This window comes from Pogoniulus pusillus, chromosome 24, assembly GCF_015220805.1.
Source record: "Pogoniulus pusillus isolate bPogPus1 chromosome 24, bPogPus1.pri, whole genome shotgun sequence".
NCBI classification, from domain to species: Eukaryota; Metazoa; Chordata; class Aves; order Piciformes; family Lybiidae; genus Pogoniulus; species Pogoniulus pusillus.
Window position 1 is genome coordinate 12,171,283 of NC_087287.1, and position 26,258 is coordinate 12,197,540.

Consider the following 26,258-nt stretch of genomic DNA (forward strand, 5'->3'; position numbering starts at 1 on the left):
TGGATTAAACACACAACATACCATCAAAGATACTGAATTTGTTTTGGCAATAAAACATGCAGAAATATTAAGTACAGTGGTGGGAAAAAAATAAGAAAGTTCTGAAAAATAAAAAAATAGAATATTTATATAGGTCATTCCTTTATGCTGACAGAAATTTTCACTGGAAAGTAGTTCCAGTCTTTTGTGGGTGTAAGAGCATGGGTTTCTTCTGGCTAAATATGTAATTAATAGGAGGCAAATTTTGGGTAATGTGAGAGGTTTACATGATACACAGATGCAGTATAAAGGTGGGAAATAGGTGCATATGCGTGATGTTGGATGTCTTTGGGAAATCTATTAGTCCATTCTGCCCCTTTACCTTTGTTTTCATTCTTCTACTCTCATTTCTTACTTGCTTTTGAGAAAGGTTACTTCTGCACATACAACAATACAAGGTTAATATCCATAGGCATGGCTATGAAAAAGATAGTTATTGCATTGCTGTTTAGTTCATTCATTGTTCAAAAGCACTTTGAAAATCAAAAGTGTAATCAAAGGTCTAAGTATTATATTGAGCTAACTGAAATCTTTATGCAGTAGTGATGTTCTGAAAGAACCCATTAACGACCTATCTTTTAGAAAATATTTTTATTACATAATTTCCCCCTCGAATTTAAAAAGTAGCTATAACTAGTGAAATAATCACCCTCAAATTCCAGCACCTTGGGTCTACCTGGTACCCTCGGGATACTGAGTGGTAGAACTGTCCTTCTCTTCACATTTGTATTGCTTTCATGCACACACAGAGAGCATAAATTCTGCCCAGCTGTACTGTATCAGACCCTGCTTTTATCAGGGATGACTGGTGATGATATAAACCACGAAAAGAGAGATTCATATGGTTTCTAAATGTCACCATAAAAACCAAGACTAAAAATATAATTTAACAGCATATATAGTTCTGGTTATTTGTAGCAAGTGGCTACCAGTGAAAGGACACAGACACAAAAATCAAAGTTCTAAGATTTTTATTCAATATACTTAAAAATCTGACTGATCAGATAGGAAAGATGAGAGATAGAGTTCAGTTTGCTGCTAAAATTAGCAATTGAATTCCTTTTGAAACACATAATCCCTTTGTTTAAATACTTAGCAAAAAGCCATTCATACTTTCCCAGATCATTTTTTTTTCCCTTGGAAATATCAGATATTGACCACGATTAATTGCAAGGTACTGACAGAGTTGAACTGAGGCTATTGCAATGGTGTTGGATTAGAGTCAGTTCTGTTAAATGTGTTGGTATAAAAGACCTTGAGTCTCGAGAGGTTCTAAGAAGCAAGGATGTCACTTTCCCTAAATAACTCAAAAATCTTGCCAGATAAGACTCAGAAGAAGGACTATAGAAAGGAAATTTTATTTATCCTATTTCACAGGCAAGACATTCAGACACTGAAACGACTTGCTCAGAGTCTCACAGGAAGCCTGGGTGGAGCTGGGAATTGAACGCAGATAACCTGAGTCTGAGTGCTTGGCTCAGAAGACCACTTTAAAATGTTTTAGAACGTAGCTTTATTCATCTCTTAAGTAGAGGCTGAATGACGTGGGAGATGCGGGCTGGGGAACGTGCTAGGTACATAATATATCTTCAGTGTACTTATACAGTATTTTATAGGAGAGTATAAACTCGGTTGCTGTTTAAGGCATAGGTTAATATCAGTCACAGAGTGTCTCAGTACACTGAGCATACACTGGAAAACACTAAAGAAAGGGAGTTTTTAGATTGCTAATGATTTCCTTTTAAGGAACATGTGACTAAGGGCTGAGAGAATTCACTGCTGAAACTGCTTACTACAAGCCTTTGAAAATTCCCTGTCTAGTTATTCACATAGGAAATATCTGGTTGCAGGCAGACTTGGCTGTGCAGGCTTCCATGAGTACCCCATATTTATAAAGCCTGTTCATTCAGGCCTTTGAATGGGAGCAGTTGACAGAGTAATTTTTGTGAATTCATTTAAAGTATATGGCAAACTTGCCTCTTGACTTTTGGGATCGATGCTCCGTTGTGATTCATGCAAAGTACAAATGCCATGTGCTGCAGAGACAGATAAATACAGAGATGAAGTATCACCAATTAATTTAATTTTTAGTGTCTCTGGTTCATCTATTTAGGTTTTTTAGCAATAGTGTTTTTACTGTGTACCTGCCTTTAAGTTTTCCAGCTCTTAGACTGTCAGTTTGGTATCTTTCATGAAAAACTATACACACTTAAGGCTATCTTCTCAAAAGCTTTTGCAAAGTGGCCTGGGAAAATTGTTTGCATGCCTGTTTGCACTAGCAAAATCCCAAACTGTATCCATTGGTGAGAGCATCTGAGTCTTCAATTCTTTTCTATATTTTCTGTAGTACTTGAGAAATATTTTGTCACTACCACTCTTTCAGGAATACTAATCTGTTGCTGGAATTTGTTTCATTTCACCCTTAGCAAGAATCATTCACATGCTTCAAACTTCACTAGTATGTAGCTAAATGTCCACAAACTGATTTTGGCATGATTTCCGAGTTTGGATCAGATAGCTGTTGCTTCACTTAGGGTAATTCAACACAAAAATAAAAAAAGGGGTTGTACAAATCCTAGCAAAATGAAATAATCAGCTTTCCTAGAGTTCTGTTTTTTAATAAGCCTTCTTTCCACTCATGGAAAGGTTGAAAATAAATTTCATTAAGGTAATTATTATGTATGTTTTAAAAAGACGTGTGTTCAACTTGACAGAGAAAGTGAAGCAATTACTGCTTTCTAAGTGACAAAAAAATCACTTTCTAGAATCTTGAGCATCTTACTGACATGTTTTAAGGTCCAGACACTTCTCAGAGTGGCCTGGTTTTACTTCACCAACTTTGAAGGCTCAGCTTGTGGGAGGACCAATTTATTCCAAACTAGGAATCATTTAGCCATCTAATCCTGAAGTACAAATGAGGTACCAAATACATGACGCTAAGAAAGTTGCACTTCCATTTTATCGCTCCTAATGCATGTGGATCCCAAAAGTGTGCTCATTTTAAAGAAATCATAATGCATTGGGTTTATTAAATGTGGTGAGTAAAGATAATAGATGCACACAAGCAGATATGCAAGTGCAAAGGAGTGAAGAGATCAAGGCAGTCCATCGTTTGGTATTTTGCGTCAGCAATTTCGAATGTAACAAGAGTTTGGAAATTCACACGTAGGCTACTTGTGTCCCTATATGTAGGCAACTGAGAGCTCACATTTAGAGAAAATCATATGCAAAAAAATCGACAAGATAAATCATAGACATTTGCATAAATAGTTCACATTTCTTACCGCATTTTCTCTGCCTGTCTTCATGCAGAATATTAGATGCCTTCAGAAATTGTTGTGCTAACTCTATAGAGTACAAAACATTTCAGCTTAATTGTTATCTGCATAGCTTGGAGCAGAAAAACCGCAAGCATCTAGCACTAACTGAAGAGGAGAAAAAAAAACCCTCATGAAAAGTAAGGTCTAGTACCAGAAAACTGACAGAAACATGAGCAGCTAATTGCTGTAGGCTCCATACATCTCAGAATGACCTAACGGGATATCACCAAATCACTTTCCACTGGAGTATAGTAATAGCAATGGCATAACAGTGAAATCACTGGCAAAAACTAGTGGGAAAATTCTTTTAAAGTATTGGCATTAGCATGTTAGTGAGCAATTCTTTTTCCATTTGAATGGTTATTAACGTGTGTGCTTGCATTTAACATCTGCAACTCTCCCTTCCCGCTTTTCTGCCCTAGGAACAACTGGTGGTATGGTAACTAGATTTTATATGTCTATCTTCAATTCCCTTAGGAACCTGTGATTTTTTTTCTAATGCTGACTCCCCAAATGCTAGTTATTTGGCACTAGTATTTGTATCTTTTTTCCCTCCAAAGTGAAAGAGATCAGATAAAAATGATCAATTTTGTTCTTAATTAGAACGTAAGTTTCTTTATTTCTAAAGAGAAGGTAAATATTCACAGTTTAAAACAATTAATTAGATAATTTTTCAATCATGGATAAAATACAGCATGAAAAAGAATTGTCAAATATTGCTAGTAAGGGCCATTCTTTTCTATTTTTGCAGAACTCTCCAAACTCATAAGCTAAACCAATTTTTGAATGCGATGACAGATATGTTTCCCAACATTTCTATTTGGTGGATACTAACTATTTAGTGGTAGATGTTACATTATTCGCATGTTTTGTTTTCTCATGGGCAGTATCAAATCTCAGATATATTGTCAGGATCTTTGTGAGGTAGCTTCATTTAAAAAGCAGTTTTCTCCATGAATTAACTATAGGACTGCTTGAACAACATTAGCTGGATAATGTGTAGTGAGCCATATTACCTTGGGAAAACAATGCACTCTACTTCTTCTCCCCTTAGGTACCCAGCTATTTTTGTCAACCCTTGTTGCCATTGTAATCAATGAGAATTTAAACCTTTTCTAAATCAAGCTTCTTTTTTCTTTTCAATTCTGTTCAACAGTTTTAAAATGCAGCTGGTGCTAGCAGTTACAGTGTGAGTTTTGGACTAGTGTGGGCAGATTTTGTTGCAGTTGTCAATCTTAAAGAATTTATTGCATCTCCAGCATCATGTCTGAAATTTGTCTGCAATGAACTTAGGCAAGAACATAACTTTATAACACGGTTTTGAAATATTCTTTATACAAAAACCCCTCTGCACTTGGCAAGGAAACTTTGGCTGACAGAGCGGTACAACCATTGTGTTTTAAGTCTTTCTTTAAAGCCACTACTTGTTCTTTCTTCCAGAGAACTGAATCAGAGAATCACAGAATGGTCTGGGTTGGAAGGAACCTCTAACAGTCACCTAGTCCAGCTCCCTTTGCAGTAAGCAGGGGCATTCTTAGATCAGGTTGCCCAGAGCCCTGTTGAGCCTCACTTTGAATATCTTCACTGATGGGGCTCCAACCACCTCCCTGGGCAACCTTTTCCAGTGTTCCACTACCCTGACGGTAAAGAACCTGTTCCTAACATTTAATCTAAATCTGTTTTTCCCTAGTTTCAACACATTGCTTCTTGTCCTATCACTACAGGACGTTGTAAGCAGCCTCTCTCAATCCTTCTTGTAGCCCCCTTCAGGAACTGGAAGGTTGCTATGCCTCCCCAGAGTCTCCTCTTTTCCAGGCTGAACAACCTTTGTAGAATTTCTCCATTTCCCAACAGCCCCCTGATCCCCCCCTAAAAAAAAATACCTAAATGGGAGGGAAAAAATGCAGGTGTGTTTCATGACAGCAGCTGTGACATCCCATAGTTTACTCGAACTGCAAGACAGTGTGGCTATAGCTCCAAATAATTTATTTGAAAGAAAAAGAATGTGTTAGGACAGAATAAAGCCTACAGAATATATATTAAGGCAGGACATAGTTGATCAGTATTTGTAGGTGCAAATGTCTTGCTATTAGAAAACACACTTTTGAAATGAGTTTTTATTTTTAAATGATCTCATGCCAACCACAGGTACAGCCATGTTTGTGGTTTCCCCCAGATACTGAATGATGTTCTGTAGTGGGGTTAAGCGCTCTCATGACATTTAACCATTGGAAACGAAAGAAAACATTTGTGGTGTGAAACAACAGCACGTACTTGACCCTCCAAAGCATATCCATTTATAAATGGATAAAAGTGGCTATTTAAAGTTGTTTTATAAGGGAACCACTGTGCCTGCCCAAACCCCCTAATTTACTGTTTGAAACAGCAAATGATGTGTGAGTACAAGAATATGCATCTTGAAAAACATCTGCGGTGTTCCTTGTGTTGCATTTGATCTTAGTGGTAAAACAACAAAACCGAGTTTTAGAGGGACATTGCTGCCATCCTATTTGCAGTTCAGTATTATGTGTTAAAATAACCATTAGCTTAAAGTGAACAATCACAGCCTTGCTTTCAATGGTTGCTCAGGTATTTCTTTTGAACCAGTTTATAATTTTACAGTTTGTTTTGTGTAAGAGGTGTAGCCCTATATGTAGATTAGTGAGCTGGCGGTGAGTCAGTCACATTCCCTTCCTGCACCCATTTGCTGCAGGGAAAAAGATGAATGAATGAAAGAACGTGTTATTTTGCCCTCTTTTCTGATCTCCTTATGTTTATGGCAATCTGCATCAAGAAACTAATTCTTTGAGTCAGCCAAGACTCTCTGCTCTGCCCATGGCCTTTATGCATGCTCACAGGAGCTGGTGTGAGGTTGTGATCTGAGAATGCAATGACAGGAAGGTGCGTTCCTACCCATCCTTGTTCCCCTGCACAAGCAAAGCAAGTCAATGACATTCACCTCCTTTTGTTTAATTGATTTCTTTTCTTTTTAATACCCTTTGACTTCAAGCATGATAATAGCTTATAAATATCAGTAAGAGTCAAAGTGAACTTTCCTATATTGAACTCTACAAAGGTTATAAAATAAGGTTATAAGAACTTGATTGGATCTCAAGCAGGGCAAATGTGGGCTTGAGGCTTGGGAAATTTTCAGAATGTATTTTTAAACAATCTGGATGTCAAGAGAGTAGTTGAAGACAGCTTCAGTAAAGATGACTTTCTTGAACCATCTACTAGCATTTTGTCAAAGAAAGCTGAACTATGACTAATTCTGTGAGTGGTATGAATTATTAGGTGATGAATTTTAAAAGTAGTGTCCAGATGTAAATAGTGAAAGCATCCAAAATATTACTCAGCAGCTGCAAGAGCTATAGGAAAAGCTGACATGACAAATTTAGTCATTTCTTAATCACTTTCGTTAGGCTGTATTGTCAGTTCCAAGAGGCAGATTTTCATCTTGATTTACGCCTATAATAGAAATGGCTGAAAACTGAGAAGTTCCCAAAACTGTTTACTTACAAAACACCTTTTAGGTAGTTTTGGAAGCTTCCTATGACCTAGCAGTAATGCTCCTTTACACATGGGAGTTGAAAAAGCACACTTTTAGACAGCTTGTATCAACAAAGCAATTGGAAAAAAAAAGAAAGTGACCCTAACATATGTGCAAGTGGTAAAAAGTGGCTTACATCTATTATTTACAGCTGTAGCCAAATTTATTAATTAGTTGCTTTTTATTTAAATAAATTTGATTATTAAAGTTGAAAGTAGAGGTTGGTATGAATTCTCTTCTGCAGTAGCTTTCAGATAAAAGAAGCAGTGACCCAACTCATTAGCCCTTTGATTTAATATATTGACACTTGGGTACGAATAATTCTGTTTAGTGGCTTTTGCTTCCCAGGGATCAATTTAATTAGTTATAAAATGTGACTTCATGTCAGGAGCCAGAAGAAATGCTGACGTTAAATAAAGTCATACGCAATTTAAACAATAAAGCTATCGATGCCTGGTTAAAAGTTAATGATGCACAAAAAATGGCTTAATAGAGACAACCTCAGCAATGAAAGTGATGGTAGGAAAATTAAGCTAAGTGGGTGAATGAGAAATGGTGATGTTGTTGGATTGTTAAAACAAATTCATGGATGGCCTGATGGTTCATTTCATAGTACTGTATGTTTCTGATTTAAATACATGTTTGAGAGTAACCCTGTACCTTTGTATTAGGAGTGACAAGAGTGATCTGAAAACTTCTAGAAAAGGATAGACAATTTACCTGTGTGTATTCATTTTTGATGTATCCCTCTGGGATATCTTGGCATGACCCAGTGTTAACCATAATGACCTCCTATTATAATGTTACAAGTACTAATATTTGCGCAGTTGGTTGAGATCTCAGTCAAAATCAGTGTCTTATTGTGCTAGGTGCTGTTCATATACTTTACAGATATGAAAGGACAGTTTGTGCCCTTAAGAAGGGTGGAAACTAATGTTAAAGCACCATATTCTTCAAAACCCATTTAATGCTGTAGATGTAATCTACTTATGTTATCTAAGCAGAGTAAGAAGGCTTAGTTAAGAAAACAGCAACCCATGAAATTGTTGGAGGTGCAATTCATCCCTCATTTTTTCCTTCTGTTCCATGTGAGCACATAGATGCACCAAAAGCCTTCAAGAACTGTGGTTTCATTGTTTTTACATTTACTAGCCTGCTTTGAGCACAGCTAAGTGAAATCTACACTAGGTATCTTAAATAATAACCTGCAAATCCATATTCAGATATGAGGCCAAATCCATGGAAAATCATTATCATCTTTCCATGAGTAGCATAGAAAGATTTTTTTGTCATGGTGAGTTGTTTCCCTTTCAGTAAGGCAGTGCTTGGCTTTAGTAGTGAATTGATGTGGTCACTTCATTTAGAAATGTGTAGGCACTTAGCTGAATATGCTGAAGAGATGCTAGATCAAAAGAAACCTTAGAAAAATGTGATGTCTTAGATAAAATGGTCTCTGAAATAGAAATAGTAATTAAAAATAACACAAAAAGTGTTTTGTTTGCTTGTTATTTGTCACCATTCAGATGAGACTGAAGTTAGTCCACCTGTGAGGAATAAATGAAACCAAATGCCATCCTGTTGAGCTAAGCTATGTTATATTTTCATTTGTATTAAATCCTTTTGGGGGCAGATGGATTCTGATTAGGGAGACCACTGGTGAAAAGAGACAGCAGTAAATTAGGCAGTTAGATAATAATTTTTAACAATTGTACACGTCTGTAGCTTGAGGCTGAGCAGCAGGCAGCAGTTATTACCTGCTAAAAGCATTAACAGTAGCTACGGTGACTTGCCGAAGGATAGAGGGGATATGTCTCAGAATAAAACCTCTGTGTGTCAGAGGGATTTTCAGACTGTACAAGAGTTATGTTTTTTTTACTAATGTTAGGCAAACTGTTTTGTCTTTGCATTGACTTTACATTGGCCACAACCTACACAGAGGGAACTGCTGGAAAAAAGGGGGGCATTAATACTTTTTACTGTGTGCGGGCCAGCCAGTAGTTAGAGAGGGGGCCCATGTTTTCTTAGGGCTCAGATGGCAAAGCTAAGTATTCAGCCTACGGCAGGAAAAAAGTGCCTTTTTTGTTTTCTGGCTGGAGAGTCCAAGCATTCCCAAAGGAACACAATGAATGGCCCATTTTGTCTGACACTGTTTCGTAGACATAGAATTCTTGTTTTTTCATAATTATTCTTGCCCGTCACTGGGTGTGCACATGACATTTGAGCGTGTTTTAAAGTCTTAACACACTCATGTGCCTGCAATAAAGTTACTCATAACAATCCAGGCTTTCTACAGACAACAGAGCAGGGTCTGTTGTTTTCACAAGTCACAGCAGCTGGGAGGCAATTGTGAAGACAACAGCTTAATCTAGCTGGAAAATACAGGAAGAGGAGAATATACACTCAATTTCCTTCCATATTATTGCAAACAATGCAGAGGGCTTTTTTTTGTTGTGGCTTTTTCTTTCCTTTGCTCTGGGTGGTCTGACTGAAAATGTGAGTGGCATAAAATACACTAGTAAATGTACTTTGAATTTTCAACTTGTTGCATTTCTGTATTCATGCTGATGTGCCTCTAAATCTGTTAAAGGGTGAGAATATTAATTTACATGGGCACTTAGAGAAAAAAAATCATACAATAACAGCCTTATTTTGACCTCATGTACACAGTGTTTACACTGGTGTTGGTTTACAACACGTTACAGTCGCTTCTGAGTTACGCTGGTATAAATGAAACTGTAATCAGGAACTTAAAAGAAAATTTGATTGCTGAAAACCTCTATTTGAAACAACCTAAGTTAAAGAAAAAAGAAAGCTAGGCAGTCTTAGATGCTTGAAAGTTGCATTTTAGCTTCTGTGTGAAAAGACAAGGACACTCAGTAATTTGTTTCTTTATTGCATGCTTCTGAATCTGTAGATTAATCATATTTGTAAATGCTTCATTTATTTCAGAAGCACATTTACAAACAAAGCATGCAATAAATTAACATGCAGACTCAGTTAAAAAGCATCATAAGTAGGCAGTGATCTGATAGTTTCTACCCTTGCTGTACTTCCTGGTGAAGTTTTAAAAGATATTAGTGTGCTAATTTTTGGGCTTCCTTGATGCAAGGGATGAAAAGTGAAAAGGATCATGTACTTGAGTTATTATGTTAACATTAAAAGAGTAAAATGCAAATTAGCTTAAATTCAATTGGAGAGGTGTGGGATAGCTTTGCAGTCAGCATTAGATGTGGTTTCAGAGACAGTAGATGTTCTTTTTAAAGGAAAGGCAATATTTATCCAATTGCAGTAAAGGTACCTTCCTTTCCTGCTCCTGGGAATGCTACATAGAGCAGATTTCCAGTAACCATGGCAGACAACTCAGATGGGAAAGATTTTTATTATGCATAGCACAGAGGTTATAGCAGCAACTGGTAACAGCAAAAGCCAGTCAGTGAGTATGGAAAATGAATGAGGGAGTTGAACATGGTCCAGATGTCCAGAAGAAACAATTGAGATTAGGTTGACATATTCTGGAAAAAAACACAATATGAATGCTGAGATGACTTAAATGTACATTGCTGTTTCTAACGTAGCTACAAATAGTTCAGCATCATATACAGCACCCAGCTCTGGGGCAGTGGTATAGGGACTGCTTGTATTGTTATAAATGCAGTGGGTATTACTCTGTTCAGGCACAACATAAAGCAGATAGCCATAATATCACATAGATGCCCAATCTATTTAAAAAAGCATGGGTCTGGACTTCAGGGTCTAAATCATTTAGACAGACTACTGACGTAACAGTTAAACAAAATCTCTTCCTCAGTTTTCCTGCAAATACAATATGATGTCTCTTCATTTCCCATTTCTACCAACTACAGAGTAGTTGGTCTACGTATCTCATATTTATCATGTTCAAGTCATTTGCCCTCACATCTGAGAAACCCTGTATTGGTATCTTATATTTTGTTGCAATTTTGCAGTCAGGCCAACCTCCATAATGAAGAAGAAGATAACAGCCAAACCAAACCCTAAAAATTCTTTTGATAAGTACATCTACATGAAAAGGAAAATTACATCCTGAAAATTCTTTGCCTGAAAAGACAGTGGAGACAAGTATGTACAAAGAGGGAGTTTAGGGAGGAGCATTGTCTACCCTGAAGGTTTGTGAGTGCATTCGGAGGGCTTTGGAAAAAGCAGGATTTAATTTTGTTTCAGCTGCATGCATCTATTTAAAAAAAAATAGGTGCTTGTAGATGTCCTCATTTCCTTGATATGGTGCTCCTTTCATGTCTAAGCTTTCCTTGTATTAGTGATAATGACCTTTCTAAAGCCAAAAAAGCCAAATCACTGTGGTCTCCCTTCTTCATGATGGAAGTTTACTGACAACACTTGAGAACTAATTTCTATATATCAGTGTCCAAGAAAGAAGAATTTATTGCTGAATATCTTCCTTGTACACACAAAATATACTCTCCAGAAGAGATGAAGTGAGAGTGAGTGCTAAAAGTTTGGCAAGGAGACTGTAGGTGGGGAGTGAGAAGATGAAGTGAATGAGGAAAAAAAATTTGATAAATAGTAGAGACAGAAAGAAATCAGGGAATAATAGACACGAGTGATAGAGTGATTTCCAGAAGACTTTTTTTATGTGCTCAAGTTGTCTACCACTATGATTAGCCCAGCTGGCTTGCTGACTTCTTTGCTCAGCAGTGAACCTGTTAAATATATCGTGGTCTTCCCAGAGTAAGCATTTGAGAAACACAGGTTTTGTGTGCCCAGGAAAGTAATTCACGTGGTGACTAGCCATGACTGCAGTGGGCAAGTTGTATATCCAGAGGAGTCTAAGAACACTGAAGTCTCAAGTAAAGAATTTGGGAAACAAAAGGAAAGTATATTCTGTATATATACATGCACACCTATGTGTCTGTATGTATGTGTATTTTAAAACATGAATACAAAATCTATGTATATAAATATGTATTCTACATCTATGTACAAATCTGTACATGTGTATGTAGAATATAAAAGCATATCTATACACTTAGTTTTATAGAGAGAGGCAAGAGACTTTCACTTTGAGAAAATGTCTAGTAGGAAAGTTCCTGTTGGTTAAGTTGTGTGACTTTATAATGGCCTATACTATGGACTAACTCCCATGGTGTGTAGTTTAAAGAGTAATTAGTTCCTAGTGAGTGAAAAAATAAAGTTGACAAAGGCATCTTCATTGCTCACACAGGGATGTAGTGCACAACTCCTCGGGTGCTACAAGGAAATGCTGTGTGGTTATTTCTTATATAGCTGAGCCCTAAACCAGAGGTAAATAGTGGAACACAGTGGCTTACAGGTAAACAGATGTAAGACTTTCAGTGAAGCTATTCAAAGAAGATTTTTGTTTTCTCTGATTTTGGAACTCTATTTAAAGAGACATTTTTGCAGAGCTCCTTCTCTTGTTTTCTTATTACCTGACCAAGTGGCTGCCACTAAGGCATGCCATTGTGGCTCATGCTTTTGCAAGGTGTTGTTACAGTAGACTGATATTTTGGGTTGTCCTATCAAGTCCTCATCCTTACTCTTAACTGTTATTTTTTTTTCCACTCTTTGTGTCTCTTTCATTCTGATTTCAACATATGTAAAAAGCATCAGCACTAACTAGCTCTTTCTTTGGAAGAAAAGTAGCACTTCAGCTACTTCTGCAAATTCTTTCACCCTCTGAGCAGTGATTAATATACAGGTTTAAGAAGAATTTTTAAACAAAACCTGGAAAAAAAGGAAAAGAGCAAATATGCAGGCTAATGGTGTACCCTGAGGTGAGAAAAATGCATTTTTTTAACAAGCCAAGCATAGCAAAAAAGCTATTCTACAGTGAAATTAATAATTACCAAAAAGATTTCCTAGCATTATTGTTATATCCTTTATGAGAATATGGGTGACATGTTTAAAAAACATGGGAAGTGTGAATCAAAGCCCAAAGATTCAAACTGGTCTCTAATTTTTAATGTGAATTCTATTCACATGCCTCTGGTGCATAGACTGAAATACAGTCTGTGGATAACAACTGTCTTTAGAGTGCTGCCACTTAACCTGAAAATTGTATCAGTTCCTCTGGTAGTATGGATTTTTAATTTTCATTACCATCCTGCTTTAAGAAAGCTTTAAGGTAGGAGGGCATCTTAGTGCCACATGCAGTAGGTGCCTGCCTGTAATACATGATTTCAGCCCCAAATATTTTCCAAAGGCAAGGTTTGTTTATTAACCGAACCCCATGCTGAGATTCAATCAATCTAATACAGGCTGAGTTTGAAGTTGAACGTTCAAACGTATGCCCATACATCTTGGGCATATATCTTACATAATGATGTTGGCCCCAGACATCTTTCTGGGTTTGTTTATGTCTGTTATGGATTCCCCTCATTATCCATGCTGTTTGAGGGATTCCCTATTGGTTCAGCCAGTTTATTGCATACTTTTTTAATTTTATGCCAACTGAATGTTCTGAGTGGCAGCTCATATGGTATCTCCGTACAGTTTCCTCTCAAATCCAGAGATGAATTCTGTGATTAAGGTTAAATAAAATAATATAGAAACCAACATGTTGCAAAAGGGCATGTAAGAGAATGCCCCAGGAGAGGCAAGAGGGTTACAGAAGTAATGTGAATGATAGAACATTAAGATGTTGACTACTCTTCCCATTTCTTTTTCCTTCTAATTACGGTTAACCATTAGAGCAACAATTCTGTGATTTGCAAGATCTTCCTTACTGAGCATCCATAGTAGTAACACTAGGGAAAACTCATTTATTAAATTTCAGCCAAGTGAAGGGATGTTTTAATACGCCAGTCACTAAGCACATCTGTGTGTGCACACAACTCCCAGTAACATTAATTGGAGTTGCATTTGCACATCGGCCAGAGAACAGAGCCTTAAATAAGGGAAGCAGAGATTGGTATGGGCCATGCTCTGTTCTTGGGAACATGTCCTGCTCCACTGAAGTAAGTGGAGTTTCTAAGGTTCTCCTCCTGAGAGATGAACATGCCCTTCTCACATTCAGTATATAATACCCATACAGTTGTTGTAAGAGACTTTACTGAGAGTAATATATAGTCATAAGAAGCTAAGGCTAAAAGACAGGTTTTTCTTATAAAGCCTATGCATTATGAAAAAAAGGTTGTTTTCCAACTGAAAACTCAGATTTATAAACACTTAATTCATCAGTTCCCCATGCCTTTCATTTGAAATAAACAGCCAGCAATATTATTTTAAAATAAGGCAGAAGGTGTAACAAAAATGAAGTAATGTTTTGAGAAATATGTGATTGATGATTAAAAAACAGAGAGAGAAGGGGTGGGGGGGTGTCAGTCCAGCATTCATTAGTCAGGCAAAACTTCTATTTGAGTGTGCATTAAGTCAGGAGGACCAGACAGTGTGTCTGGAAAATTATTCTTTCTTTGAGAATTAGTCTCTCAAATATTCCTTTGTTAAATCTGAAGGCATCCTTTGACTGTCTTAGTTATTCTATATTTATTGATGCTAGAAAAAACAAAAGAAACTTTAAAAACTGGGAACATAAACATCATTGAACCACCCACTTACAAAAGGCAACAAAAAAGAAAGAAAAGGGGTGTTGGGGGAGAGAGAAAAAGAAAAGAAAGAAATCACAGTGGATGTTTTCCAGGAGGGAACATGCTACACTGTGTAAAGGGGGCTAGTGTAACAAGAAGTCATCTATTCTTGATTTCTTTAGACAGCTAGAGCTTTGTGCCTTGTCTACTTTCTACATTTTAAGAGCTTGTTCTGTGTAGCAGAAATAATACAATAAATGGGTTTAACCACATTTGTCTCAGCTAGACAGTCTGCTTTGTCAAAGATTGCTGGTACAACATAAACAAATTATGTGTTTGTAGTGCTTTTCAATGAAAGCCTATCTAACAGAGCGGAGATTGTGTTTCGGCAGCTGTAGATTTAATCTCCTACCTGTCAGTTAAAGCAGGCATTTCCTGAACAGATAAGGCCTGGCTGCAGAGTGGGGAGCAACCACAGCTGGACAAAGGGCCATTGTTATTGCCCCGAAATTCTATGTAGATTTGCCCCTGCATTTCATCAGAAAAACTCCAGCCCGTTTGTGCTGCAGAGGAGCCAGCACTTTGCCGCAGGTTCGGCAAGCAGAGAGGGGGAATTGCAGCACAGCTTTGTGCTCTTGACTCCCACTGATCATCATGAGAACTGAAGAAAATATCCCAACTTCAAAAGCAGCAGCACTCTAACGTGAGTGTGATCATAGGATTCACGGCAAGGATCTATTCGCAAGCCGAAAGAGTGCTTTAAATAACACTGAAGTTGTGACAAATCAGGGAAAGCCAGAAAATGGAAAGATTGGCATTCATTCTTGGGTATCAGGATCTCTGCAGAAAAAGCAGCACAGCAGTGTGGATCTGTCTGTGAAGCATAGATGTTGCTGGAATTTTACATCCAAAGTTGCACTGGAAATACCTAATGCCCCTTTCAAATATGTGTTTTCTGGGCTTGTGTCTTATTTTACCTTTCAATGATTTTGTTCTTTCAAAATGTTTTTGTAGATGAATCATAAATGCTGTAGAAGGTTGAGGAGCCAAGGTAACTGATTTGAGCCAGACAGGACTGGCATAGGAAGGAAGCAGGCTGTGTGTATGTTGCTGGAAGTTTAGAACCCCTCTGTTGCTTACTCCCAAATCTGCAATAATTATGTATACCCAGCAGTGGCAGTCACCTCAGGCATACTGTGCAAACTCACCAGTTTCTTGGACCCTTTTCTGAGTAAAAATGGTCAGATTGTGTCAAAATGTGAGAAATCCTAGGAAGAGATGGAACAAATTAATTTTTGCATGCAATCAGTATTCTGATTTGTCTTTGATCTCTAGACACAGGAGTTTTCTGCATTAAAGTAGTTCTCCACATAATTGGCTTTGATAACCCTTTGTGTTTCGATCTAGACACGCTGCAAATGTCATGTGGCTTCTGGAAGTTGTCTGGGCTATGCTTCTGCACTAAGTCTCTTTCAGAAATACATAGAGACCAGAATCTTCTCACTAGACATGAATAACTCCTATAACTTTGTCTCTTGAGTATTATCCATTTAGACTCGAGGGAAAATAACAATACTTGTCTCTATAGGTAAGAAGAGTAAATTCATAGAAGATTTGAGTAATTGAAGAAATCAACCATGGCACTGTGTAGGATGGGAAAGGCATCTCCTTTTCACCCCTGTGATTCACCTGCACCCTTGTATTGTGCTGGCATACAAATGTTGAAGGGCTGAACTGTACAGTGCTGGCATGAACCTGCTCAAAAGCTGCCTCATGCAGATTTTTCAGCACATCATACCCCTCAATAGCCACAGATCTGCAATTTGGGTAGTCCTTCCTGCAGTTGTGCTTCAAGGTGTAAAGCCTATGAGCAGCAGATTACAATGAATGTAGCTCCTATGCACTAGGTGTTGTCACTTATGCAACTGAAAAAGGCATCTTTGTAAACTGTAGATGTAATGTTTGCTGAATCGGTCTTTGAGCTTTCCTTAATAGTTGTCAAGTATTCAAAAACTCAAAGCACTTACATAGTTACAATTCTATACAGTTGCAAGCCTTGGAATGTCAGTGAAAATATAGGAAGCTTTAAATACGATGTGCTGATCAGGAAGAAATTCTTCCTGTAGTGAAGTGGCAGAACTCTTGCTAGCATCAGTGCCCCTGGGATTTCAACTGTATTCTGTATTTGTGTAATACAACAAAGAACTCTAACCTGATATTTTGTTGTTTTTTTACCCCTATAAGACAGAACGAGTTTTGATTTGAGACCCTGAAAGATGTTGTTTTCACTCTCACTTCTGCTGGAGCTGTTCTTCAAAATGAAGGACAATCCTTCCTTTAGCAATCATCGGTGTTGTGGCATTTTTATACTGTACATTGCTAGCCCTTCTATTGAGGGAAGTAGTTTCATGTTAATATTTAGTGATGGCTACAATTTAAAAAACAAGCTCTGTCTGGAAAGGATGTGGGGAGCAAACTGCATGAAAACATCAATATGAAATGCAAGTATTAAAGCATCTCTTGCTCTAAAATTTTCCACCAGCAGGAAATTCTCTGTGCACTCCAAAAGTCTTGCACATTTTGATATCACCGTAAAAACATAAGCTAATAAGGAATTTCTGACATAAATTATATTTAGATTTGAGATGGAGTAATGGACCTTCTGTATATAAAATATCAACAAGTATCATTAAGCTGCGATATTTTTCTTATTTTGGCATGAAAAAGACAAGGTGCAAATGAGGAACATACATCTTCACTAGTCTTTGGAAATATCTGAAATAATTGACTTGCTCAGTCTTCTGTGATGGCTTGGTGACCACTAACTGTGACAATTTGCATAATAGTCAACTCTTCACTTCTGTAGAGATAACTGTATCTGATTAAAATTAGGACTGTTTTAGTTCTCTTGACTTTTCCAGAAGTTGCAGAAATAGAGATTTGCTGTTATGCTTTAACCAAACAAATGCACACATGGGGATAACAATATGCTGAGTTTATGCAGATTTTACAACACAAATCTGAATAAAATACCCACTAATAGACCCTTAAGGAGTAATAAACACACATGAATTTTCCTTAGTTGCACTTTAAAGTGATTTTAACATACTACTAGACCTTAACAATAATATTTAATTGACAAGATTATGCATTTGTATGGATTGAAAAGGTGGTAGATCTCTAATTCCAAATGAACTATAAATTCACTTTTCCATAACATGTTTTATTTATTTCTCTGTAGCAGAGATGTTCCCTATCCCTCCTAGTGAGCATTTCTTAAATTACAGACAATTTAAATAGATTTAATTACCATTTATCATACTCTTCATGAGCTCATCTTTAGTTGAATTCTATATTTCCAGGTAGTCAAGGAGCTAGCCAAAACCAGGGCAATACAATGAAAAGCTAATAGAAATTAAATGAGAGCTAGTGTTTCTGTTTTCAGAACTGACTGGTAGTATTTTTCTGTTCCTTTCTTCTTTATTCCGAATAGATGGAATTTAAATTTAGTTTACGTAAAATTTTGAAGTAGTGAGGAAGAAATAATAATAATAATAAAATAATTCAACAAAAAGAATGCTGTGTTTTGCTCTATGATCCTGGCTGTAATTTTTACATTAATGTTATGGCTACTGCAGTAAACTTAAATGTCCAAATTACTCAGAAGCATTGGAGAAATGAAAAAAAAATGATAGAGGGAGAGAAAGAAAATAGCACTTACAATCCATTTGCAAATTCAATGGTGGGCTACATATTTTTCATAGTATTTCCCTTATGAAGTGTTCTCACTTTGCTAGTCTGTGGTATCTTTTCTACAGTTTATTTGCCAACACTTCTCCTGGGATGTCCTTGGCAGACATTTTCTTTGTGGCTCATGTACTTTCACTGAGAGGAAATATTTTTCAATTAAACCATAGATAATTAGATGGCAGATAAATGAGGATATAATATACCTTCCTCTATAGGTGTAGCTCCAGTGATTCTATGCTGCTAACAGGAGCTGAAAGTAGTCTCTGACTGTTTGGAAATGTGGGCTCTATGTCAATGTAATATCTGGTGTCTGAGCTACGGTGCAATGCCTGCATGATCATTCTGGTCTGGTGGAGTTCACCTTCCTTAAACTGCCAGTCCCTCATGCAGAGTCACAGTTCCCTCCCTGGGATTATTTGTGTAGAGGAGATTTCTACAACTACCTGAAGGGGCATTGTAGCCAGGTGGGGGGTGGCCTCTTCTCCCAGGTAACCAGCAACAGAACAAGGGGACACAGTCTCAAGTTGTGCCAGGGTAGGTATAGGCTGGATGTTAGGAAGAAGTTCTTCACAGAGAGAGTGATATCCCATTGGAATGGGCTGCCCAGGGAGGTGGTGGAGGCACCATCCCTGGGGGTCTTCAAGAAAAGCCTGGATGAGGCACTTAGTGCCATGGTCTAGTTGACTGGATAGGGCTGGGTGATAGGTTGGACTGGATGATCTTGGAGGTCTCTTCCAACCTGGTTGATTCTATGATTCTGTGAATGTTGGGTTCACTCTCACATGTTATCTTTACATTAGATAATGCCTACATTGATGGCATGTCATTTCAAAGTCTTGAGAGTTCATCAGTTACATTGCTGAGCTCAGAACAAACAACCTTGCCACCACCTTTGTAACTGAAGTGGTCAGTTAAACCAGCATCACTGTCCCTTTGCTTCAGCACAAATAAAAGAACAAAACAATTCAATTTTTTTTTCCAGCACAGTTAAAAAATCTTAAGTAGAAATTGAAGTTCAAACTGTGAAAAGTTTAAACTTGCCTGTGAATGAATTAATAAGGTCAGAGATTGCTTTCTCAGCTAACGTGTTGGAGCAGTCTGTTAGGTGCTATAGAAAACTCGACATCTCTACAAGTTGAGAACAGAATCCAGAGGTTTTACTGATGGAAGAAGTAATTAATAAATAGTGATGTTAGATTATTCTAGACAGAGCATATTTAACCTATCGCACAGTTTAATACTGGTACTGGTTGTAGCACAAAAAAAGCTTTAAAGAAGGGATGGAATATTATATTGTGCAACTTGCTGCATTTGATCCTGAAAAGTTTGTGAGGAATTCAGTTGCCATTACAGGGTGGGATTTACTTCTGTGCCTGAAACCTGTGATCCTTGCAGCTAAGCAGAAATGTCTGAGCTGCCTGTTTGCTTGTACTGCTGCCATCCTTTTCTCTGAATGCCTTTGCTTCTCTAGTTGAAGTATTAGTTATTATAGAGGCTGCTTTGGATTTTAAAGACAGAACCCTTCCTCTTACTTCCCTCTGTGCTGTGTTCCTCACCCAAAAGACCCAGATCCTTTTCATTCCAGGCATTATTTTTGTATGACATATCACTTTGGATTCCATTTTCCATGTACAACACTAACCATCAATGCCTTTTTAACGAGGAAGATTAGAGTTCACATGACTGTAGGACAAAGTACTGCAGATTTGCCTGGCTTATCAAACAGGGCACCAGCTTTTATTATTTCAGGGAGTATCAAATTGGAAGTTGCTTCTTGAACTAATCAGGGCTGATTTGCTCTAAAGTTGCTTCCTGAGTTAGATCTCAGGTGAGGAAGTGCTGTAATCAGTTCCCAAAAGCTGTCAGAGTTGTGATGGGATATTAAAGGAATGGTACACTGCCTTTTAAGAGTTCATTAATGGTGGTGGCTTCTTGTGTTTAACACAGTTAAACATGAGCTCGTTGTGTTGGAGCAAACTTAATTTTATGAAGTAGCTTTATATGAGTGACATTTTTACTCGAGGTTGCAGAACTGAATTTGGAAAATAATATAGTCAGGTTCCCTCCAGGATTTGTTCAATTAAAGATATAGGCTAGCAGGATTGTTCAAAACCAAACATTTACTACCATCAGGAAAAAAAAAATCTTCTTGAAAGAGAAAATGAGTCCCCCTGAGTGTCACTGTTTGCATATTAGCCCATAGCCTGGGTTCTGCCAAGTTACTCTCTGACTGACTGCTGCAGATGCTCTTTCTCAAGTATTCTGAGTGAGATCTTTAGTGCGAGTCTTTGGGGACAAACAATAGCACCTGTTCCTCACAAGACAGCAGCCCAGTTAGTCCATTCATGTATCTTTAATGAAGCTCTGGGGCAGATGGCAAAAAATGGCATCATCAACAACTTAACACAGAGGAGACAAAAGGGGAAAGTGCCAATCCAACAATGCGCTATTTTTACGAATGGGAAGAGACAGAGTCAATGTTTCTTGGGCATCTGCTACAGTCTTGATTTTCACAAAGACCTGAGGAATGTCTCAGCAGTTAAAATTTCTGGGCATATAGCCGATTTTGTGAAGTACACCAATCAACTCCTTCTCCCAGTTTCTCACTGTTAAGTAAAATAATAATAATAATAATAAAAACAGAAGGTGTCTACTATTTTCTTGGCATTAATTTTACATATTTAATAATTCAATGCTGAGTGATATTTGTGCATTCTCTTCCTTTTTGATGCTTATTCATGTTTTTCTGCTGACCTGTGCTGAAAATTGATAGCTCCATATACACATTAATTCAGGGTGAAACTAATATTTCCCTCCAAAAATTATTTAACGTGTACCAGAGGGAAGAGCCATGGTAGGGAATAACTGCCATTCAGTATGGACTTTCTTCAGTCTGGATAACTGTCTTAAATGTAAACTCAATGTTATGTTCTAAATGGAAGCCACCTTTAGCCAAAGTTACATTGATCTATATAGGCTGAGGACCTGTTTCAGCATTCATCCTAGTATAGCAGGGAAGAATAGCAGATGGCCAAAACATGCAGTGATAGTTCTCCACATGTACAGAAATGCTTATGAGTTTCTTTAAAAAAATTACATCTTTTTTGATACAGTGGAGTAGATCTAACTCTACATTGAGAAATAGTCATTGTAGGATTTATTGCACATTTAAAAAGATTAGTATGACCCTGCAGTGTGAAGTATTGCCATGGGTATATGTGTACAATGACTTCAACCATGGTAATCTGATCTCTTCTGTGTCTCGTGAGATTATTTTGGTGTCTTGTGCCTTTCCAACCCCATGGAATCACTTTCTCTGTGGAGATTGATGGGGAGATAGCTTAATCCTTGGGTTCATTTGATTAGGTCGTAGCTGGGAACTACTGAAAATTATTCTAAGTTGTGTTGTGTTGAATTCCTTCCAATGTGTCCTATGTTTTTTTCTATAGGACAAAGCCTGTGATATTTTGTTTGCTGTACTCTTTAAAGCCAGTGCTAAGGAACACCAAAGAGCAAAAGCATCACCAGTTTGTCATTGCTGGGCACATGGGGATCAACTCCAATCTAACCAAGTTTAACTCATATCCAAAAACGCACAGCCAGGCTTACCTCAGCTAAAATGAGAGAAATAGCTGCCCAGAGCTAGTTTCTTTCACGCCCCAGTGCCATAGCAGTAATTGCACAAAGACCTTTTTATTATAAGTTGATTTTCCTGAGAAATGGATTAAAAAAAAAATCCTGTAAAGTGTTTATTTTTTGCTTGACCTTTATTAACCTACATCTTAGGCCTTTCCCAAGAGAAGAGCTGTTGGTAAATTAACCCTCATAGACACACACAGTAGTGTTTCTGCACTGCATCAATGGCTGTGGAAGTAATGGGGATATGACAAGAAAATTTGGCACTATTTGAACAGTGTCATAGGTCAACATATGGGATTGGACCAAAAAAAGTTTTTCAGGAATTAAGTGGAAAAAAAAATTGCTTGAAGTGTACTTTAACTTTTTAATAGTATTTAATGCCACCGATTTATGGTAGAAGGAGGGGAACCGGTTTTCTTTTTCTACCTCAAATCCCAAATTCTTCCTACATTTACTAGCTTTGATATCTAAACCATTATATGTTTGCCTAACTGCTAATCAGAAAAATTATAGTCAAACACTTGGATACTTCTGAGGTTAAGGAATGATGGATAAAAACCATTTGTGGTCCTAGGCACCATTTCTGAAATGTATGTAGTGTGAATGAAGACCTAGGAAAATAATGTGGATTTAACAGACACGATTCTATCACATCTCCCACTTTCTACATGTTGAATACAAATGCTAGGCTAAGGTGAAGAATTTTGTACGTTTGCATATTTGTACTTTTGGATACATTTATTAAGGTCAAATTAAATTTGATATAGTAGATGTTATTCTGAAGTGATCTCTGAATACAGATCTGTAATTACCAAGCCACAAAACAGTGCATAAAGCCATAAAATTGCTTAGACAGACAAGCAATTTATATGCTAGAGCGAGGTGTGTATGGCAAAGGATGTTAGTTTAATTAGGAGCCTAGATGTTGGAGCCTTAAATCTTAAAGAGCTGAGGTGTTGACTAGAAGAGGGTTTAATACTGTGGTGACATTTTGAAGTAGCATACCTGAGTTGTTGGCATATACAAACAATACAATACAATGTTCTGAGAGCTCAGCATTAAAATTACCCTAAGGATACTAAAATCTGAAGATCAAAGTAGCAAGTGCAGTGTTAGGTTACTTCTAAAATGCTTGTCATTCAGCTGTCTGTGACCAAAGATGAGAAAACTTGTGAAAAATTAATGGAAATATGTAACACTCTTCTTTTGAAAGAACTTATAGTATGTTAGAAAGGTTTTGTACCTTCTTATCTTGTGCTGGGACGGGGAATATTAATTAACAAAAATAATAGAGAACCAGGAAGACGTAGGAGAACGTGTGCCATTCCCTGAAACGGTTACACCTTTGACACTGAGGGAAAACAATGTCAGTGAGGGCTTTGATGTGATAATGTGAATTTGGCAGGGATTACATTAAGGCGAAGGTTCTTTGGGACTGCGTGAACACAAAAACACTATCAGTACTGGAGAAATACCTGTCAAGACAAATTTGTGCTATTTCTGATCAGAGGCTCTCTTCTGTTTAGCAGGTTCAGGGTCACATGCCTCCGCTCATGATCCCAATTTTTCCACACGACCAGCGGACACTAGCAGCGGCTGCTGCAGCCCAGCAGGGATTCCTCTTCCCCCCAGGAATAACTTACAAGCCAGGTAAGCTGATAGGGATGGGAAGCTATTAACATTTTAAGATATTAACTGTAGCTTCGTGTATGATGTCTCAACACAATCTCAAACTGTGCCAGGGCAGGTTTGGGCTGGATGTTAGGAAGAAGTTCTTCACAGAAAGAGTGATGGCCTGTTGGAATGGGCTGCCTGGGGGGGTGGTAGATTCACCATCCCTGGAGGTGTTTAAGAAGAGGGTGGATGAGGCACTCAATGCTATGGTTTAGTTAATTACAAGGGTTAGGTGATAGGTTGGACTTGATGATCTTAGAGGTCTTTTCCAACCTGGTTAATTCTGTGATTTTATATAGATGATGTTACACAGCAGGCATAGCTGGTTGGAAACAACATGGAGTTTTGCAACTCCACTTGAAAAGAACCTGGTTTGAAGGAAGTGGGTGGAATATTAGGTATAGAGCATCATTATAGTTTTTCTTTAAGTTTTATTTCCTGGAAAATCATTAACTCTAAAAACATTAGCCCACTTGCCTAGTAATTTGTCCTAGTGATCTGCCCTGTGTCATTGTAAAAAAGCTATGTGCCTTTAACTACTTCTGTTGTGATTAAATTCTTACTCTTAATTAGTGATAAAAGTCAGAAGAATACAATTTAACTAGCAGGCTTCAAATGGGGAACTTTTTGTTTGATTTCAATATGAATAATAAAAGGTTTTGGTAGTTCAGTCCAAGTCATCATTTGGACTTGTACAGGTCACATAACCTTGCAGTGAAATATGTTTTGAGATGATTTAGCAAATGTTATGATTTCTTTCTCTTTTTCCTCTGAGTTTACAGGACTCCTGGGGAATTCAATTAGGGATATAATGGTTTGAAGCTACTTTCAGAGACTCCTTGTAAACAGGGCTTTAAATGTTTAAAGACACATTGCCAAAGGAATTCAATGTAGGAAGATAGTCAAGTAAATAAAAGTCAACCTTATTTTCATTTGTACATTCTTTGTAAGTGACCTCAGTCCAGAAGCAGCAACCTTATTTTGCTCATTAATAGTATTCCTTGTCAAGCTGCCTTTAGGATATTAACCTGATAACTAATAATTACAAAACAGAAGTAACAGCTTCTTTTTTTGATATTAAATATGAAATGTACAAAGTAAAGCATTGATCCTGCTCCTACTGATGTCAGTGGTGTTTTTGCTGTTGACTGCAGTAGTAACAGGGTGAAATCCAAAGTAAAGCCTCATAATAGATGATGTAAATAGCATACTAATGACAAGCCAGGTTGAACCTAAAATCTTTTACGTTTACTTAATATTAGATGAAGTGAGGCCAAGCAGGGTTTGAGCAAGTATTTCTGTTTGTCCCACTCCCTTCTGTCTCTTTAGTCTAGAGACCTTCCTCTTTCAACACAGAATCTTAGCCCAGTTACTATCTTATTTTGCACGTTTAGAATTCCCAAAGTTCTTTTCAAATTGACAAACTGGTGCACTGAATGCAGGAACCAGTTACTAGAGCTCTGAAAGGCAGCTGGCTTGAGATGGCACAGGATGATGGTTATTCACATACATCACCACCTCACAACAGTTGAGGACCAAAGAGTAGAATATTTTATCTCCAAAGATGTAAGAGTTGCCAGTTGTCAAAACTGTCTATGACACCCTGGCTACTACCTTTCTTCTCATCAACACGAGAAAGCATGTGCACTGTTTTGCTTCCTTTTCTCCTTTTAATCTGAGATGCATTCTGAATGCTATTAACAATTAAGTTTTGGCCTGTGCTTCTCCCTGAAAGGTGATATGTCAGATCATGTCATGCTGATTTTGATTCTGTAGGCTCCTTGGTACAGTAATGACTCAAGAAGAACAGCAGCAGCATGATATCCTGCAGAAGAACAGATTTATGCACTTATTCTAAAGCGTTCTTTGCAGGATAGGTACTATCCTAACACTTTTTTGAGCTTACACTGCTTTACCTATGATCCTATTTGCCTCATTGCAGAAGGTCATACAGCTTCAGAGTGTTGTTTTCAATTAGTGGAATGTAGAGAGATAACAAAAGTTGAAAGAAAGAAGTGCAGGCAGAAGTCAAGGGCTATATATCTCAGAGCACAGCTAAGCGGTTTGCTAGTATATCTCAACATATATGGGTTTACAGCCAGCAGATACTAGTCAGGACCAGAACTCACAATGATCTGATTATACTCAGTGGCTTGCAAGAGATGAGAATATTTTGAGTATATTTAGTAAATTCTACAGTGTGTGTGGCAGAGATGGCCAGCCAGTTTAGTAGTTTCTCTTGGAGAGACATGATTTAAAAAGCACTGTAACTACACTTGGTGTTGATTAATTCCTATTTTTGGCATTCTCGGCACAGTAGTTAAGGAATTAATGAAACTGGAGATTAAGCTACACTCTTTCAGAGAGAGGGTTCTTCAAAGTCGTTTCTGAGGAATATTTATGAACTTGACTGCTTCTACCTGTGCTCTTCTACTTTTGTGGGAAATGAAACTTTCACCTCTAGAACAATCAGTTTAAACTCACTCATGCATCTGAGGGAAAGATTGGAGATGAATTAACCCTTCAGATTCTTACCATTTTCTCTTTCATTTTCTGCTTAGATTCTATTGCATTTGGCTCTAATTTGAGTTTTGATGATGACAGTTTTCCATGACATTCAGAAAACACATTGAGAGGGATTTCAATAGCAGGAGCTGTGGGAACTGAGTGCTTTGGACATTTAGGGGATGTCAAATATTGAGTGCACTGTCACTTAATTCGCTTTGCCCACAAAACAGGCTGGAT

The 26,258-nt window shown here is 37.5% G+C and overlaps 1 protein-coding gene across 12 annotated transcripts in view; it reads left to right on the forward strand.

The window, feature by feature from the left end:
- The window catches only part of SOX6 (SRY-box transcription factor 6), a 397,240-nt gene that overhangs the window by 273,206 nt on the left and 97,776 nt on the right, over positions 1 to 26,258 (forward strand). For 10 of the 12 annotated variants that reach the window (XM_064163636.1, XM_064163637.1, XM_064163638.1 and 7 more), the window contains one exon: positions 23,366 to 23,489. In XM_064163636.1, the coding sequence (XP_064019706.1) occupies positions 23,366 to 23,489 (124 nt within the window). The remainder of the gene's footprint in view (positions 1 to 23,365; positions 23,490 to 26,258) is intronic. The other 2 variants (XM_064163630.1, XM_064163635.1) reach the window with 1 other exon arrangement.